General features: G+C 43.4%; 1 protein-coding gene across 1 annotated transcript in view; it reads left to right on the top strand.

Moving 5' to 3' along the window:
• Positions 1-19,492, top strand: part of plppr5b (phospholipid phosphatase related 5b) — a 148,874-nt gene that overhangs the window by 66,606 nt on the left and 62,776 nt on the right. The window contains exon 3 of the mRNA XM_084326245.1: positions 3,283-3,533. Within this exon, the coding sequence (XP_084182371.1) occupies positions 3,283-3,533 (251 nt within the window). The remainder of the gene's footprint in view (positions 1-3,282; positions 3,534-19,492) is intronic.

The following is a 19,492-nucleotide window of genomic DNA, read 5'->3' as shown; positions in this document are numbered from 1 at the left end:
CAACATGTGTGTGTGTGTGTGTGCATGCTTGCGTATATGTGTGTATGTTTGTGTCTGTGTCTGGGTGGGTATATACTAAGTATATTGTTTATTGTGTGTTTGTGTGTGTGTGTGTGTGTGTGTGTGTGTGTGTGTGTGTGTGTGTGTGTGTGTGTGTGTGTGTGTGTGTGTGTGTGTGTGTGTGTGTGTGTGTGTGTACATGCATGCATTATTGTTATTTTAATTTTTCTCATATTACTCACGTCCATCCCTAGTGGGTATATAGTATAGTGTTTATAACGTGTGTGTGTATGCATGTTTGTGTGTGCATGCATGTTTGTATGTCTGTGTCTGTGGGTGGGTATATAGTATATTGTTTATAATGTCTGTGTGCATGCATGTTTGTGTGTGCATGCATGTGTGTATGTCTGTGTCTGTGGGTGGGTATACTGTAGTATATTGTTTATAATGTGTGTGTGTGTGTGTGTGTGTTCTGGGTCTGGTAGGCCTTGATAACTTTGATGCTGCCTGTGTTGAACTGCCTGCATCAGACTGCAGCGTTTGAGTGACTCTGGCGCTGGATCAAACGTAGAGGTGCATTGCCTCACTGCCCCCCCCCCCCCCCCCCCCCACACAGTACACACACACACACACACACACACACACACACACACACACACACACACACACACACACACACACACACACACACGCACACGCACATGCACACACACACAGACCCATGTGTGGACATGGGCTGGGCAACTCGGAATGGGATCACAGCCTTAAAAAACGACATGGCCCTTTGAAGTGGTTATGCTGTTTTTGAACCAGGCAAATTGAATCACATATATCTGCCCTAATAAGCAATTTCCCTCTCCCTCTTTCCCAGTGTGTGTGTGTGTATATATATATATATATATATATATATATATATATATATATATATATAGCCAGGAAGGATGTGGGTTTCTGCTAATGACAGTAGCTTTGTCATAGAGATTAGAAAATACCCAAAGTGCTAGTAGAAAAAGGGGGGAAACGACGGATGTTCTTGGAAATCAGGAAAAACAATCAGTGGAAAGAGGAAGACGATGGAGACGCTCCACTTGAACAATGAGGAAGAGGAGGAGGATGCAGATGCTCCACTTGAACAATGAGGAAGAGGAGGAGGATGCAGACGCTCCACTTGAACAATGAGGAAGAGGAGGATGATGCAGACGCTCCACTTGAACAATGAGGAAGAGGAGGAGGATGGAGACGCTCCACTTGAACAATGAGGAAGAGGAGGAAGCAGATGCTCCACTTGAACAATGAGGACGAGGAAGAAGCAGACGCTCCACTTGAACGATGAGGAAGAGGAGGAAGCAGACACTCCACTTGAACAATGAGGAAGAGGAGGAGGATGCAGACGCTCCACTTGAACGATGAGGAAGAGGAAGAGGATGCAGACGCTCCACTTGAACGATGAGGAAGAGGAAGAGGAGGAGGATGCAGACGCTCCACTTGAACAATGAGGAAGAGGAAGAGGAGGATGATGCAGAGACGCTCCACTTGAACAATGAGGAGGAGGAGGAAGCAGACGCTCCACTTGAACAATGAGGAAGAGGAGGAAGCAGACGCTCCACTTGAACACTTACTGTATAAAAGTGAGGCCACCTGATATACAGTCACATAGGAAGAGGAGGCAATTAACACGCCTTTATTGTAATGGCTGCTACATTACAATGTACAATATGTTTGGACCTATACAGAGGGCTTCATCAGGGCAAAATACAGTAATCCCATCCCAGATAGGAGACGGTCAGGACCCGAATGATGGCCTGACGGGTAACAGAGTACAAGAGGAGTAGAAAATACAAAAGATAAATACTAATTGAATGGCATGAGATATAAAACATGTATAACAAAATACAAGTTCAGTTAAATGGCAATGTGGAAAAAGAACCTGATAGACCGTTTGGTTAGGTTTGTGTATTATATGCAGAGTCCTTGTGTTGGGAAAAGTGGGAACCTGTTGGAACGATGACTGTCGTTGTGTCCAGAGCTTAACTAGTGACTCAGGCCAGACACTCACAAAACTCACCCCACAAACGATTCCTCACGTGGGGAAGATAAACAAGAAAGGAGAGGCAGCGACATTAAAGGAACCCTTGTTTTAAAATGTCACCATCTTAAAAAAGGAACATGCCAAACATCATGGGAAATGCTTCTTACCATCTTCTCCAGACTCCGACAAGAAGATCGATACCAAGGAAGGAAGTTGGTATCTTCCTGTCTGACACTGGAGAAGACGGTAAAGCAACATTGTTTCCCATAATGTTTGGCATGTACCTTTTTAAGATGGTGACATTTTAAAAACGAGGACCGAAAAGGAGGGGATGATAAACGCCATTTCATACACGACAGCCATGATGACTTGCCGCCTATTTCTGTGGCTGTGGCCCTCAGCTAAATTAGCTTCCAAGTGGAATTAGTTGGCGCCGGCACAAACTCTTGATGGTGATTGTGAAAGCTCCTATTGTTGCCCCAGAAAATAGCCCATTCTGGAAGGGTTTTTGTGTGTGTATTCATGTGTGTGTGTGTATTCATGTGTGTATATGGGTGCTTGAGTACCTCTGCATGTGCGCACGTGTGTGTGTGTGTCTGTCTGGTAATTTCGTTCGGCAGAAGGCAGGGCTCTTGTAGGAGGAAAGCAATCATTTCTGTTAGGGCCCCTCAATCATGGAGACGTAAGCCTCGGCTATGTTAGTTTAAGAGCGATAGCAACGGACAGGGACACCCCTGGGACTATTACAGCGCACGTGTGTGTGTGTGTGTGTGTGTGTGTGTGTGTGTGTGTGTGTGTGTGTGTGTGTGTGTGTGTGTGTGTGACCGACGTCAGCGAGAAGAGGGAACATGTCCCTGGTACTGAGAGGTCCCTCTGGAGACTGTTACATCAGTGGCCGTCTGTTTTTATGCGGCCGCACACGTTGCGAAGACCGGCGTCTGTCGTGAGATGAATGTTATTAAGCTTATTTTCAAAGGATTTCTGCATCCCGGCTGGGTATACGAGTCAATGTTGAAGAATGATTCATGTCCTGTTGTTTTGCACTTGACCAGTGATTGAAACAAATTATGTCTCTACAATTATGCGTGAATGGTAGCGATGCAGGCATACGCATTCTCCCTCTTCGGTTTCCCCCTCCTTATAATCATCATCTTCAGCGGCAACAGTAGTAGCATTGTTCTTGATTACTAACAGTAACTCCTACCTTTCTCCTCTCCTTTCCTTCCTCCTTTCCTCCTTCCTCGTCTCCTCAGGCGTGTACACCTTCGGGCTCTTCACGGTGGACATATTTGTGAACGCAGGCCAGGTGGTGACGGGGAACCTGGCTCCCTACTTCCTGACGGTCTGCAAGCCCAACTACACGGCGCTGGGCTGCCAGCAGGCCCTCCGCTACATCAGCCACCAGGAGGCCTGTACCGGCAACCAGGACGACATCCTGCGCGCCCGCAAAACCTTCCCCTCCAAGGAGGCGGCGCTCAGCGTCTACGCCGCGCTCTACCTGGCGGTGAGTCTCGTCTGTTCTTCCCCTTCCCCTACTAGGTTGACTGAATGACTGAATGATGACTAAATAAATACATTATTTGGCGCATCCCACATCCCAGTGACGGGCCTTTGAGAGAGACAATGGCACATTAACCCGTTCACTACCACACTACAGAAGGTTAACCTTTCAATACCACAATACAGACGGTTAACCTTTCACTACCACACTACCAAAGGGTTAACCCTTTCACTGTGACAATACAGAAGGTTAACCCTGTCACTGCCACAAGACAAAGGGTTAACCCTTTCACAACCACACTACATAAGGTTAACCCTTTCACTACCACACTACAGACGGTTAACCATCTGTAGTGTGATAGTGAAAGGTTAACCGTCTGTAGTGTGATAGTGAAAGGTTAACCGTCTGTAGTGTGATAGTGAAAGGTTAACCGTCTGTAGTGTGGTAGTGAAAGGTTAACCTTTTGTAGTGTGGTAGTGAAATGTTAATCTTCTGTAGTGTGGTAGTGAAATGTTAACCTTCTGTAGTGTGGTAGTGAAAGGGTTAACCTTCTGTAGTGTGGTGGTGAAATGTTAACCTTCTGTAGTGTGGTAGTGAAAGGTTAACCTTTTGTAGTGTGGTAGTGAAATGTTAACCTTCTGTAGTGTGGTAGTGAAATGTTAACCTTCTGTAGTGTGGTAGTGAAAGGGTTAACCTTCTGTAGTGTGGTGGTGAAAGGTTAACCTTCTGTAGTGTGGTGGTGAAAGGTTAACCTTCTGTAGTGTGGTGGTGAAAGGTTAACCTTCTGTAGTGTGGTGGTGAAAGGTTAACCTTCTGTAGTGTGGTGGTGAAAGGTTAACCTTCTGTAGTGTGGTAGTGAAAGGTTAACCGTCTGTAGTGTGATAGTGAAAGGTTAACCTTCTGTAGTGTGGTAGTGACAGGGTTAACCTTCTGTAGTGTGGTAGTGAAAGGTTAACCTTCTGTAGTGTGGTAGTGAAAGGTTAACCTTCTGTAGTGTGGTAGTGAAAGGTTAACCGTCTGTAGTGTGGTAGTGAAAGATTAACCTTCTGTAGTGTGGTAGTGACAGGGTTAACCTTCTGTAGTGTGGTAGTGAAAGATTAACCTTCTGTAGTGTGGTAGTGAAAGGTTAACCTTCTGTAGTGTGGTGGTGAAAGGTTAACCTTCTGTAGTGTGGTAGTGGAAGGTTAACCTTCTGTAGTGTGGTAGTGAAAGGTTAACCGTCTGTAGTGTGGTAGTGAAAGGTTAACCTTCTGTAGTGTGGTAGTGAAAGGTTAACCGTCTGTAGTGTGGTAGTGAAAGGTTAACCTTCTGTAGTGTGGTAGTGAAAGGTTAACCTTCTGTAGTGTGGTAGTGAAAGGTTAACCTTCTGTAGTGTGGTAGTGAAAGGTTAACCTTCTGTAGTGTGGTGGTGAATGGTTAACCTTCTGTAGTGTGGTAGTGAAAGGTTAACCTTCTGTAGTGTGGTAGTGAAAGGTTAACCGTCTGTAGTGTGGTAGTGAAAGGTTAACCTTCTGTAGTGTGGTGGTGAAAGGTTAACCTTCTGTAGTGTGGTGTTGAAAGGTTAACCTTCTGTTGTGTGGTAGTGAAAGGTTAACCTTCTGTAGTTTGGTAGTGAAAGGGTTAACCTTCTGTAGTGTGGTGGTGAAAGGTTAACCTTCTGTTGTGTGGTAGTGAAAGGTTAACCTTCTGTAGTGTGGTGGTGAAAGGTTAACCTTCTGTAGTGTGGTAGTGAAAGGTTAACCTTCTGTTGTGTGGTAGTGAAAGGTTAACCTTCTGTAGTGTGGTGGTGAAAGGTTAACCTTCTGTAGTGTGGTAGTGAAAGGTTAACCGTCTGTATTGTGGTATGAAATGTTAACCTTCTGTAGTGTGATAGTGAAAGGTTAACCGTCTGTAGTGTGATAGTGAAAGGTTAACCTTCTGTAGTGTGGTAGTGAAAGGTTAACCGTCTGTAGTGTGGTAGTGAAAGGTTAACCGTCTGTAGTGTGATAGTGAAATGTTAACCTTCTGTAGTGTGGTAGTGAAAGGTTAACCGTCTGTAGTGTGGTAGTGAAAGGTTAACCGTCTGTATTGTGGTATGAAAGGTTAACCTTCTGTAGTGTGGTAGTGAAAGGTTAACCTTCTGTATTGTGGTGGTGAAAGGTTAACCTTCTTTAGTGTGGTAGTGAAAAGGTTAACCTTTTGTAGTGTGGTAGTGAAATGTTAACCTTCTGTAGTCTGGTAGTGAAAGGTTAACCTTCTGTAGTGTGGTAGTGAAAGGTTAACCTTCTGTAGTGTGGTAGTGAAAGGTTAACCTTCTGTATTGTGGTGGTGAAAGGTTAACCTTCTGTAGTGTGGTAGTGAAAGGTTAACCGTCTGTAGTGTGATAGTGAAATGTTAACCTTCTGTAGTGTGGTAGTGAAAGGTTAACCGTCTGTAGTGTGGTAGTGAAAGGTTAACCGTCTGTATTGTGGTATGAAAGGTTAACCTTCTGTAGTGTGGTAGTGAAAGGTTAACCTTCTGTATTGTGGTGGTGAAAGGTTAACCTTCTTTAGTGTGGTAGTGAAAAGGTTAACCTTCTGTAGTGTGGTAGTGAAATGTTAACCTTCTGTAGTGTGGTAGTGAAAGGTTAACCTTCTGTAGTGTGGTAGTGAAAGGTTAACCTTCTGTAGTGTGGTAGTGAAAGGTTAACCTTCTGTATTGTGGTGGTGAAAGGTTAACCTTCTGTAGTGTGGTAGTGAAAGGTTAACATTCTGTAGTGTGGTGGTGAAAGGTTAACATTCTGTAGTGTGGTAGTGAAAGGTTAACCTTCTGTAGTGTGGTAGTGAAAGATTAACCTTCTGTAGTGTGGTAGTGAAAGGTTAACCTTCTGTAGTGTGGTAGTGAAAGGTTAACCTTCTGTAGTGTGGTAGTGAAAGGTTAACCGTCTGTAGTGTGGTAGTGAAAGGTTAACCTTCTGTAGTGTGGTAGTGAAAGGTTAACCGTCTGTAGTGTGGTAGTGAAAGGTTAACCTTCTGTAGTGTGGTAGTGAAAGGTTAACCTTCTGTAGTGTGGTAGTGAAAGGTTAACCTTCTGTAGTGTGGTAGTGAAAGGTTAACCTTCTGTAGTGTGGTGGTGAATGGTTAACCTTCTGTAGTGTGGTAGTGAAAGGTTAACCTTCTGTAGTGTGGTAGTGAAAGGTTAACCGTCTGTAGTGTGGTAGTGAAAGGTTAACCGTCTGTAGTGTGGTAGTGAAAGGTTAACCTTCTGTAGTGTGGTAGTGAAAGGTTAACCTTCTGTAGTGTGGTAGTGAAAGGTTAACCGTCTGTAGTGTGGTAGTGAAAGGTTAACCTTCTGTAGTGTGGTGGTGAAAGGTTAACCTTCTGTAGTGTGGTGTTGAAAGGTTAACCTTCTGTTGTGTGGTAGTGAAAGGTTAACCTTCTGTAGTTTGGTAGTGAAAGGGTTAACCTTCTGTAGTGTGGTGGTGAAAGGTTAACCTTCTGTTGTGTGGTAGTGAAAGGTTAACCTTCTGTAGTGTGGTGGTGAAAGGTTAACCTTCTGTAGTGTGGTAGTGAAAGGTTAACCTTCTGTTGTGTGGTAGTGAAAGGTTAACCTTCTGTAGTGTGGTGGTGAAAGGTTAACCTTCTGTAGTGTGGTAGTGAAAGGTTAACCGTCTGTATTGTGGTATGAAATGTTAACCTTCTGTAGTGTGATAGTGAAAGGTTAACCGTCTGTAGTGTGATAGTGAAAGGTTAACCTTCTGTAGTGTGGTAGTGAAAGGTTAACCGTCTGTAGTGTGGTAGTGAAAGGTTAACCGTCTGTAGTGTGATAGTGAAATGTTAACCTTCTGTAGTGTGGTAGTGAAAGGTTAACCGTCTGTAGTGTGGTAGTGAAAGGTTAACCGTCTGTATTGTGGTATGAAAGGTTAACCTTCTGTAGTGTGGTAGTGAAAGGTTAACCTTCTGTAGTGTGGTAGTGAAAGGTTAACCTTCTGTATTGTGGTGGTGAAAGGTTAACCTTATTTAGTGTGGTAGTGAAAAGGTTAACCTTCTGTAGTGTGGTAGTGAAATGTTAACCTTCTGTAGTGTGGTAGTGAAAGGTTAACCTTCTGTAGTGTGGTAGTGAAAGGTTAACCTTCTGTATTGTGGTGGTGAAAGGTTAACCTTCTGTAGTGTGGTAGTGAAAGGTTAACCTTCTGTAGTGTGGTGGTGAAAGGTTAACCTTCTGTAGTGTGGTAGTGAAAGGTTAACCTTCTGTAGTGTGGTGGTGAAAGGTTAACCTTCTGTAGTGTGGTAGTGAAAAGGTTAATACATGGGCTATAGCCCCAGGCCCACGGAGGACAGGGGCGATTTACAATTGCAATTATTTTTTAAGTAGGCTACTGACATTCTTGACGCTAGAACTCACAAAGTTCAGGACTGACAACCGGAGGACGAGAGGCGGCGCTAGGAGACGGACCTGCAAAATCAAGTACTCGCACGGCGTGCGAGTGGGGCCGGCGAGTGCAGAGTACAGCCTCATTCGTTCTTTTTTTTCTCCGCTGCGAGAATCGTTAAAAAACTACAAGTCCCACAGTTCACAGCCGCATAAACGTTCCAATCACAGTAGTTTCCTGTGGTCACACGACTGGAAACTGAAAGTAACGATCAGCGTCACTGTCTGAGTCAGACAATACAGCCATGTCGAAGCCCATTCACTTTTATTTTGCGCGAAAGATACCGGAGAATGAGAAGTCAGGCGAGGCAGCTCATGATACAGAGGTGATGGTTAACGTTAACGTTAACCAAGATACTGACACTAGCCAGCATGCTAGCGAAGTTGGCCAAGCTAGCGAGGCTACACCCACTGTAGCACCCAATGTACCCACTGTAGCTAGCGAAGCTACACCCACTGGAGCACCCAATGTACCCACTGTAGCTAGCGAAGCTACACCCACTGGAGCACCCAATGTACCCACTGTAGCTAGCGAAGCTACACCCACTGGAGCCGGAGGGAAGACATACAAATTTAACGTGAGTTGGCTAAACATTTTCCCATGGCTAGAGTTCGAAAACAATGTCATGTTTTGTAAATATTGCAAAGTATGATCGATGCATTGCGATACCCCTACAACTGGCCCACTGTGTATGTGTGTACAGCTAACTTGGCTAGCGTTATCAACCGCAGAGGTGGGCAATAGGGTCCAGCTGCAGCGCCGGACGGCCAGAGTGCAAGTGGTGTGGCAATAGGTCTAGCTGCAGCGCCGGACGGCCAGAGTGCAAGCGGTGTGACGTCGTAATTGGCAGAATCGACTGTCAATCAATGGTCTACCTGACACGCAAACTCATAAACAACGTTTCTGTACTGGAGGTGTACAGTATTTCAATAGGCAACCCTGAAAGGATTATTTTTCTAGAAGAGCAACACTAGCTCCCCCCTCTACTGATGGCCCTGGTTGTAAAGCCAGTGTCTCCTTTTTGTTCAATGTCACTGCCTTTCTTATTAGGCCTAGTTGTTGGCTACAACTTTGCCACAGTAGGCATTAATCACTTAATTAATAGTTCAAATGTCTGTGTCCCATTCCCGTTTGCACACGCAGATGATACACGCACACAGTGGGCCAGTGACTTTGGTGGTATGTGCTATTGCACAGATGTTCCCGTTTGCACATGCACGCACAGTACAAATATACATTTATTTTTGAAAAAAATAATAAACTCTGTTACTTGAAATATTTTCACTGTGCTCCTAAATATTTTTGGGTGCTCCTAAATTTCTTTGTGTGCTCCAAAAAATTTTCATTTAGGAGCACCTGTGCCCCTAGTGAAAAAGGTTAGCGTAGAGCCCTACTGTAGGGGTCTGACCCGTCTCCTACCGGTACCTCTCGTCGCTGGGCAAACAAAATAGACCAACCGATCCACGCATACTAGGTCAAAACCGGAATCCTGGCAGAATAAAAACTCTTTGACTTCTCAGCCTCTGAACGACAGTATATAAACAACAGAAGAGGAACTTCTCAAAATGTAATTTCAAATGAAAACTGACACAATCAAGAGGTTTGTGGCAAAAAAAGACCAGCAGAAAGCACTTCTGACGGTGAAGGTTATGCTCTTTTTATACCGGTTCTTTGCTTGTGATGTTTGCAGGTGTTTCGTTGAAAAGACAGATCTTCTTCTTGTGTTGCTGCTATGCACACACATGCCTCGGCCCACCTGCTGATTTATTGTTGAATATTCCCTTCACTGATTAGGAGGGCACTCCCATTTACTATTTGTCGCTGCTGTCCATTGATGCAGGGTGCTGAATTAATGTCGCCTTGGCATATAGTGAAGTGCACTTGGAACTTGTGGCAGGCTAGTCCATTAAATGCACTGGGCAGCCTAGTTATATGAAATACGTGACAGAGCTTCTTGTTTTTGTTTTTTAGAAACAACTTCCCCGGCCGGATAAAGCCACGGTAACCTACTTAAAAAGAAAATGGATAGTTTGTGACCATGTAAAAATATTATTTTCCCCAGGTCAGGATGTACTGTAGGGATGTAAAGATGCTAGACTGTCTGCTGCCAAAGAATCTAGACAAGTTGGTCTTAAAGTGGCTTGAGGACTCGGCAAAGACACACAGGCCCGTTCAGAATGACCGCTTTAACAGGAATCGTACACACACACACGTGCATGCACACACACACACACACACGCACACACACGCACACACGCGCGCGCACAGAACACATAATATCATTCAAAGCTCCAGGTATGTTAATTTGTGTTAAGGCTCAGATGCTATTTTCGTTAGGTGTAATTCACATATTTGCTTTGATTGTATATTATGTTGTTTATTTAGTTTGACCAATGCACACTTAAAGTGAAGGCACGATTTTATTCATTGCTTTTTTTTTCACATGTCTTTATTGTGCTTTTATTAAGCTTCAAATGACTTAGGCTACACTTTCTTTTTTGTTCATGTTAATCAAATACATGGTTTTATTTCATATTTTTTGGCATAGGCTGCGCATGCTATTTATTTGAATACACATTATTATTTCACATTTTGGAGCCAAATAAAGGTCAATGAAGAGGAGAAACCTTGAAGTCCGATTTTACCTTTACTCTGAATAGCATAATTATTGCAATAATAAAGCCTGATGATGTGATAAAAACATAATGGTTTCATAGAGTGATTTAATTCGTTGTTTTATCTGGACCAGGGGTGAGCAATTATTTTTTTACAAGGAGCCACATGATAAACCTGAACTGTGTTGGAGGGCCGAACCAACGATAACTTGAACTTAATTCCGATCAATATTCATTATCTCCCATTGTAAAAAGTAGGCAATTATATATTTTGATTAGCTGCTACTGGTAATCAGAAGAATAAACGTATACACGTAATGCCCAGGTCTGATCTGGACTGTCATGCATCTTGTTAATTATCCAGTCCAAGTCTTTATTTTGATGACTAGATTATTTGCGGCATTGCTGTATTTGGGGGGGGGGGGGGTTGAAGCACTGTTATAGTACCGTAAAATTATGTGGATGAAAAAATAGTAATACATTGTGTCACAGGGACTGCTACCATATCATTTCATTGAACTATATTTAACAGGATTCAATGTCCCCGATCCCTGGTGGCCAATATTGAAACTGAAATGTATTCTCACAGTGACTGTCAAACTAAATGAATGTCTGCAAAACTATTCAGAGTTTTTGGATGTGTGTTGTTGTGTTTATACTTTGTTTCAATATTTAATGTCGTGCTGGAAATTGAATGCTGGTGGAAATTCTAGAATGTTATTCTCCACCATCGACCAGCCCCCAACACTCCACAGTCCCATTGCATCAAATTGTGAAGAACTTGCATTGCTCTTCAATAACAGAATAACAACAATCAGAGCCAGCATTACTTCTGATGATGAGAAGCTGTTCGCCTAGAGCTGTTGGCCAAACACACGTCTCCCGGAGTTTAAGCAATATAAAATGCAGTCCATTTAATCTAGGCTAGTGGTGTAGTGAATGTAGAAGCACGGTATTCAAACTGCGGGGCACGCCTTCCTGTGAGACTGTGCCTTCACAATGTCATCTGGGCACATAGAATGAGTACTAGGAACATGTCGGCATCATTTGGTAAATCACTTCTTAAAAGCTTTGCCTATTTTGTGTGTTGTTGTTGTTGTTTTTGTTCTTTTCTTAATATATTCCTTTGTTTCTGTAATTTACTGGATGCCATAAAAGCCTCCGCTTTGTTGTTTGCGGTTTTTCTTTCTTTCTGTAAAGCTCTTTGTAAACTCTGTACAATAAACAAAGTTCATAATGGATGACAGGAATTGGTTTTAAAAGGCTCCTTTAGCAGGAGGAGATGGCTCATGAGTGGAAACCCTGACGGGCGCCGCCATAACAACGTGGGAGTCTGCCAACCTGGCAAAGAGGCTGGATTATGATGGAACTGCTTTATGCACAAAAGCCCTTTGCGATTGGAAATCCTTTTTTCAAGATCCTTTTTCCCCTCTCAGAACTTTGATAGATGAAGCTTGTGATCCAGGGAAATGAAGACACATTTGAATGGATATTTTGAACTCTAATTTCCTCATTTCAAAGTCTTAGAAGGATAGTTGAGGATAGTCCAAGTTACTTTTGGACAATATGTTGTATGATATACAAGCCAGTACTGTAGTGGATGCAACGCTATGAGCGAACCGGAGGGAAAATGGGATTTCGAAAACCAAAAGGTTTTAATCCACACCACAACATGCAGGCAGAAGGGTTACCAAGTTTCTTTAATAGTTGTCACACAGAAGTACAGAATACTTCCAGCATGGTCCTCCAGCATGTCAGTGTCTGCTATCACTTGGCACTATTTTGTTTCTAGAAAAAAGGCAGTGTATTACTACACACTGGCGTATCAGCTGTTTCAAAATGCCATTTTTAGAACACATCTTAAAGAGCATGGCAGCAGCAATAACAATGCACAGCAATATACCCGTTACTTAATGCGAATTGTCAGTCAAAACAGTAATTTACCATTTGTAATAATTACATTACCTCCACTCTGTCTGCAGCATGTCCCTCCACTCATGGAACGGCATATTTATTCCATATCAATAGTGTATGATGAGCGCTATGCAAAGTAAGCAACATGTGGTTTTGAAATGCACAAACACGAACCAAGGCTTTCTGCGTCATGCCCTCGCTCTACCTAGGTGCCGCGCCTCGCCTAAACCAAGCGCAGTATTTCCATAATTATGTTCGAACGCGTCTGACGTGGAGAATCGCATGCTGTGTACTACATGTCCAAAAAGGCAACTCCAGGCAATGCCCGCACCCAATCCTGACGACGCGTCTCTGTTCTTGTTTCTTAGTCTCGGTGGTATGCTTACACGCGTGTGATTGGGCCTCTAAACCCTCTTGTCAGATCAGGGTTTGTGGTTTTGTGCTTAGATCATACCTCCGCCGCGCCTACTGTATGTGTGCAAGTGTCAGGCTGCGAGTGGAGTATATGACTATGTAGGTTAATATTATTGCGCCGATAAGCCTCCCTCTCCAGTCTTGACTAAGCCTGTTACTTCATTTGAAGATTATCCCGATGAATCCTTCGCGCTCTGAAAGCCCAGCTAGTGGGGAGATTCACTGGGAAAATATGTTCAGCTTATGCAGGACGACGCTACAGCTGTGACGGCGTTGTCCAGTAGTATATCTGCCGGAATTTCCATGCCTGCTTTCCTAGACCCAGATGTGGAGTTTTAGTGAGACGTGCACTATACTCACACGTGTTGGATGCACGCGTAGAAGTATACGCTGAGCCGAGATGTACTGTGATTACACAAGTCGTGGTGGTGTATTTTCACGTCAGCGGCAGTGGTGGAAAGTAGTATTTTTTTTTTTTAAACTTTGACCAGTCACCTGGTTCTTTTAGCGTTTATCGCTTTTTCTTCGCATTCATACTTGGTCAAGTTCGACCGACAGAAGCAGGCTGAAAGGGTTCAGATGGGGGGAAAGACACTCTGGGAAAGGCACGGCTGCCGTCCGGGATTCGAACGCGCTCAGCCCCAGATCCGCGCGAGCGCGGTTGTCCACGGCGCTGAAATAGCACTCGCGGTACGTGGTGAGCTACTGGAGCTCCCCGGAAAGTAGTATTTTTACACAAGTACTGTACTTAAGAGCAATTCTGAGCTACTTTATGTGAGTATTAACATTTTAGGTAACTGTATACTTTATACTACATTTCAAAGGAAATATTGTACTTTTTACTCCACTACATTTATCTGAGCCCATCAATTACTTGTTACTTTGATGAAAAAGATTTAGCATAGAAAACATGGCAAAAATGTATTATTATATACTTTCACATTTGAAGCCTGCCAACTTCAAAAGGACGTAATCAAAGCAGCATAACTGGACCACATACCACTTTAACATGACCTATAGAGGTCAGTGGATAGAGTATTGAATGCTCCCAAGCACTGGAATACACCAACATCATGTAGAATGCATGAATGGTAAATAAATGCTAAATGGCTACATTTATATAGCGCTTTTATCCAAAGTGCTTTACAATTTGTTCCTCACATTCACCCATTCACTCACACATTTATACACCGACGGCAGAGACAACCATGCAAGGTGCCAACCTGCTCATCGGGAGCAGTTAGGGGTTAAGTGTCTTGCTCAAGGACACTTCGACACGCTGCCTGGGAGGAGCGGGAATCGAACTGGGAACCTCTGGATTACCGGACGACTGCTCTACCTCCCGAGCCACTGTCACCCCACACTGTCGCATACCTTTACTTTAGATACTTAAGTACATTCAATAGCAAATACTTCTCTACTTTTACTTAAGTATAATTTGAATGGAGGACTTTTACCTAAGAGTACACATTTATCTGGGTATTTTCTACTTTTACTTAAGTAAAGGAACTGTGTACTTCTTCCACCACTGCAACTCTGCACTGCTTTCCCGAAAAGAAAGAAAAGTGGGTCGAACATTCCTACGTCAGCGGTGTCACATGGATTTGGAGAATGAATTGGGGGGGGGAAAGTTGGCCGTGACAGTCAGCCGGGATGATTTTCCCCGGGGGAATATGGATGAAGGTCAAACAAACATCAAACACCAAATTACATCTCCCAATTCGTAGTCATCCAACCAGCAGCTCCAGTTTGTACATCTCGATGACATTGCAGATTTAGAGTAGTTTCTCTCTGGTTAGGTTTTTAGATTGTGTGTGTGTGTGTGACCTTGCATCTCATCTCTCCTCCTGTCTAATATGATTATCTTGTTTAGCTTGCAAATTAATTCTGCACTTGATTGTCTTGTTAAATGGGAGAGAAATGTGAGTGCAGTTGAGTATTACAGTTGAAGTTTGTCTTCAGAGCCGAGTCCCAAACTCCCCCCTGTCTTCTCTCCCTTCTACACACCCCCGTTGTTCACATGCAAATACAAGTTGTCTGTTTTGAGGAGATCAAGTTGGGAAAATATGGAGTAAGAGTTTACTTGAATTGATATTACTTTTCACTAAAAACCTTAGCCCATTAATTATTAGCGGGCAGAGAACAAGGTCTATCCAAAACTAGGTGAATCACAAAGGAACAATCTGGATGGATAGATATCATTCCGGGTAAGGGGAAAATATGTTCTTTTGAGCATCGGAAGATCTCCTTTTACCATCTGCACAGTACACTGTAGATACACGATACCTGTCCTCATAATATACACTGGAGATATACGTCCCCACATAATATATACTAGAGATATACCTCATATAATATACTGGAGATATACCTCCTCACATAATATATACTGGAGATATACCTCCTCACATAATATATACTGGAGATATACCTCCTCATATAATATACTGGAGATATACCTCCTCACATAATCCATCCAGAATGACATCATCTGAATTTGGCCGTGCAGAAAGAGATTGATGATGGAAGCAGGCGTCTACAGAGGACACACGTCGCACAGGCTCATATCTCCAGGTTGGATTTATGGTGTTGCGCTCTCCCATTCCACTGACGGGTCTGTGATCTAGTGACAGAGCCGACACCTCCTAATGCCCCACATTAAATGGGAAAGTGCAGATCGGGGCGCTTACCCATCTGCACGACGCCCCCGCGTGAGGCTATTAAACAAGGACTGGAAGCCAGTTGACCTCGGCACGTTGTCTTTCTTTTATTATTGGATTCGCCCCCACCTCTGATGATATATATAATATATATATATATATTTTATACTGTATATGTAAACGTTCAGTGAGGGCAGGTGGAATGCTGTGTGCATCTGAGTGTAAAATAGATAGTTTTGACAGTTCACCCTCAGATGAAGAAGAGATCACCTTGACCCGGGTGGTTTGCTAACTCTAACCCCACTAACCCCCACACATGTAAACACATTCACACACACATCTCTTCAGGTCATGTCCTCGATGGTCATGTCTCTGATGGTCACGTCTCTGATGGTCATGTCTCTTCAGGTCATGTCTCTGATGTGTCACTCACAGCCCAAATAGTCTCAGGCGTAGGAGTTAGCTAGATGGAAACTTGGGAAGTAGACCAGGATGGTTCTCAACTTTTTCGATGCGCGACAGCAAAATACAGAGGAATTCCTTTTCGCGACCCCCAATATGGTCAAGCAGAGAAAGACTGACCCCCAATATGGAGAAGTCTTTAATTATCATGCAGATTACCACACACATATGCGAGATGGAGACCCACAGGTCAGGAACACACACACACATGCACTGAGTCGCCGATTAAATGTCTCTCTGCACTTTTCCCATCCCATCGTCCTCCCCCCCCCAAGGGCAGCCGGGAGCAGACATGGGCTGCCACGTGGGCCGCGCCCTGGAGACCAATCCAAGTGCTCCTGTCCATATTCGTGAGGGACGCGACAGCATTACCGATCTGTTGTGCATGTTTTTCCATTGGGTTTATCTTATCGGGAGGGGAAACCCTTGCGAGCACGGGGAGAACATGCAAACTCCACACAGAAAGGCCCGGGAGATACCTCACCTGGGTACCTGGCGACGCGGAAACCTGATCCCCAAGTGGGAATCGAACCCTGGACCTTCTAGCTGTGAGGCGACAGTGTTAACCACTACACCACCATTTCACTTCAAATATGACTTATTTCACAAAAAAAAAGCATCTGTACTAAAGATCATAAACATGATGCTGTATTTGTATACATTTTAACAAAAATAGTGTGCAGATGGTAAGCATGTCCCTTTTAATTGATTGGTCTGGTAGTTCTCCCTCAGAACCCAGCATGCTAACTACCATTCAAAGATGGTAGTTCACTACCACTACCTTCATTCAAAGGAGGAGGGTTTTACAACTTTGCCAAGCTCAAAATAAGTTATGTAAATGCAAAGTAAAGGAGTAAAGGAAAATTCCAAAGATGTACTTTGCAAAGGGTTCTATGAGGGAGGAGATGTATTGAGTGCATATATTACGGAGCAAGAATAGAACACGCTTATCTATTTGGATGAAAATGTCAACAAAGGCGAGTTGTTTACAAGGACAACTGTGTTGGATAACTTTATCAAAGGAAAATGACGAAAATGCACTCTACCTCTAGAGGTAGAACATTTATTCAGCTTGTAAATTATGGAACAATGTAAATATGTATTTGGGTAAAATGTAAATTAAACTAAGTTGTTTACAAGGAAAATAGTTGGATACCTTTTTATCAAAAGAAAATTATGAAAATGAACTATGCAATGGTTCTATGAGGTAGGAAATGTATTCAGCTTGTAAATTATGGAACAATATACAACTGTTTGGGTGAAAATGTAAATGAATGCAAGTTGTTTACAAGGAAAACTGGATACCAAACAGATGTCACTGGAAAGCAAAATGCGTGACTGACTGCGACATCCTACATTCCCACTAACGCCTAAAGCTGTATTTATCTGCTGGGTAAGATCCACCTTGTTAGCGCTGGTGACAGGAGAATGGAACGTATATAATGCATTCTCAGTGAAGGACAGTGAAACTCACCAATCAGTTTGCTTCCCTTTTTAATGAACCACCACTGGCAACCGCTAACTGTCTCTGTGTATTGTCTGACACGCCTTTGTGACTTGAAATAACCAGCTCTGCGTAGGCACAAATGTCAGAGGCATAATGTGGACAGAAACACCCTTGTATTGCATACAGTAATGGCCTCTGTTCTACCACAGGCATGACGGAGGCTGTTGTTGTGACCTTGTTTTTCTAAGTCAAGGTCACAGATTAGGTTTTTTTTGGCCCACGGCCCCACTTAGCATTCCGGTTTGTGGTTCACAGCTCTTCCTTAAAGCCGCAAAGATATCTCAGCGGACGGGCACAAGGAAAAACAAACGGACATGAGACTTGAGATCGTTGGTCTTTACTCAGACATTTGTTGTCCATCCTGAGCTGATTTTGACACTGGCTGCCTGGCAAAACATTACGATAATAAAAAGTGTAAATAGTGTATGATAGTAATAGAATACAGAAATCAGTATATAAATTGATATAATCAAAAAAAAAAGAGAGAGAGAGAGAGAGAGAGAGAGAGAGAGAGAGAGAGAGATCATTTATATCTGACTTCTGTTCATTGAAAAGGGGAAAAAAGGAATGGGTGGCGGAAAAACTAAATGGAGGAAGAGCTTCCCAGCCTCAGAGGGAAGCAACAGTTGTGATTGGAGGATCAAGAAAAGAGGGTGGGGTTTGAGATAGGTGAATTAGCTCCACAGAGGCTGGCTGGTTTCACCGTACAGGCAGGGACCGAAACTAAAGCCTGCCGCCCGCCAGGGGCGCTCAGTTTTTACCTTTGGCGCTTGACACTTAGAGGGCTGCCCGCCGTGTGGCGTGTAGACGTGTAGTTCATAACGATACTCTTATTTTGATTGTGCGAGTACAGATTATAGCCTCTCTCGTCTTTTTTTTCTCCGCCGCGAGATTGTTAAAAAAACTACAAGTCCCACATTGCACTCGAGTCAACGGTCCAATCACAGTAGAGTGACGTGACTGGTTTCATGAGAAAGAAAGCAAATGACCAATCGGAAGCTCTCATTTGGCTTGTTTACTTCCTGAAACGCCACCATTGCGATATGCGGGCAGTCTGCTCTAGTCTATATCGGACCTCCATGAGCTACCGTTACTGTTTAAACAATGACCCAGTCAACTATTCACTTTTAGTTTAATACATGACGAGGCATTGTCTAACGGTATCTAGCTGGCTAGCTACTGATAGCTGCTGATATCAACAAATGCTCCAGCAATAGTCGACTCGAGTGCATAATACCTCCGTTCCCTCGTTAGCTAGCTCACGTTAGCTAGCTCACATTAGATCTATCTGTCCCAGTAAACTAAATTGTCTTAACGTTATCTACCGGGCTAGCAGTAGCTACAGATAGCTCCTGATATCAATGTCTTATAACATTGATTGAATGCGTATTCTAGCTGAGGGCATGTTGAATGTGATTTGACAAAAGAACCGTAACGTTATATCAATAGGGTCCAGCTGCATCGCCGGAGAATCCTTGCATGCTGAATATAGGGTCTAGCTGCAGGGCCGGAGAATCCTTGCTGGAGCTGGAGGCTACTCAAGTATACACACAGACAGTGGAGCTGTTTGCAGATAGCGAGCATTTTGACTTATTGCGTGGTGGCGATGTCTCGCAGATAATACAACTACAAGTATGATTATATAATATATATTTTATTTATATATATATATATAATATATATATATATTTTTTTTTAATCAAAAAAAATTTGGCAGGTAAGAAATATGCTTGGCGGGTAGATTCTTCCCATCTACCCGCCACTGGCCGGTGAGTCAAAAAGTTAATTTTGCTCCCTGCGTACAGGGGATATGTTATAGGGCCCCAAACACAACTCTCTGCAATGAGGGGATCTGTCCCATTTGTCTCTTTGTCTCCATATTTCTCTCTCTGTCTGCCTCTGTTTCTCTGAGCTTTTTTTGTTTTGTTTTTGTCTGACTGGGTCTGTCTGCCTCTTTCTGTCTCTGTCTCTCTTCATATCAAACTCTCCATCTCTCTCAT

This window comes from Notolepis coatsorum, assembly GCF_963971535.1.
Source record: "Notolepis coatsorum genome assembly, chromosome: 12".
NCBI lineage: Eukaryota > Metazoa > Chordata > Actinopteri > Aulopiformes > Paralepididae > Notolepis > Notolepis coatsorum.
This window is presented reverse-complemented; position numbering and strand designations above follow the sequence as displayed.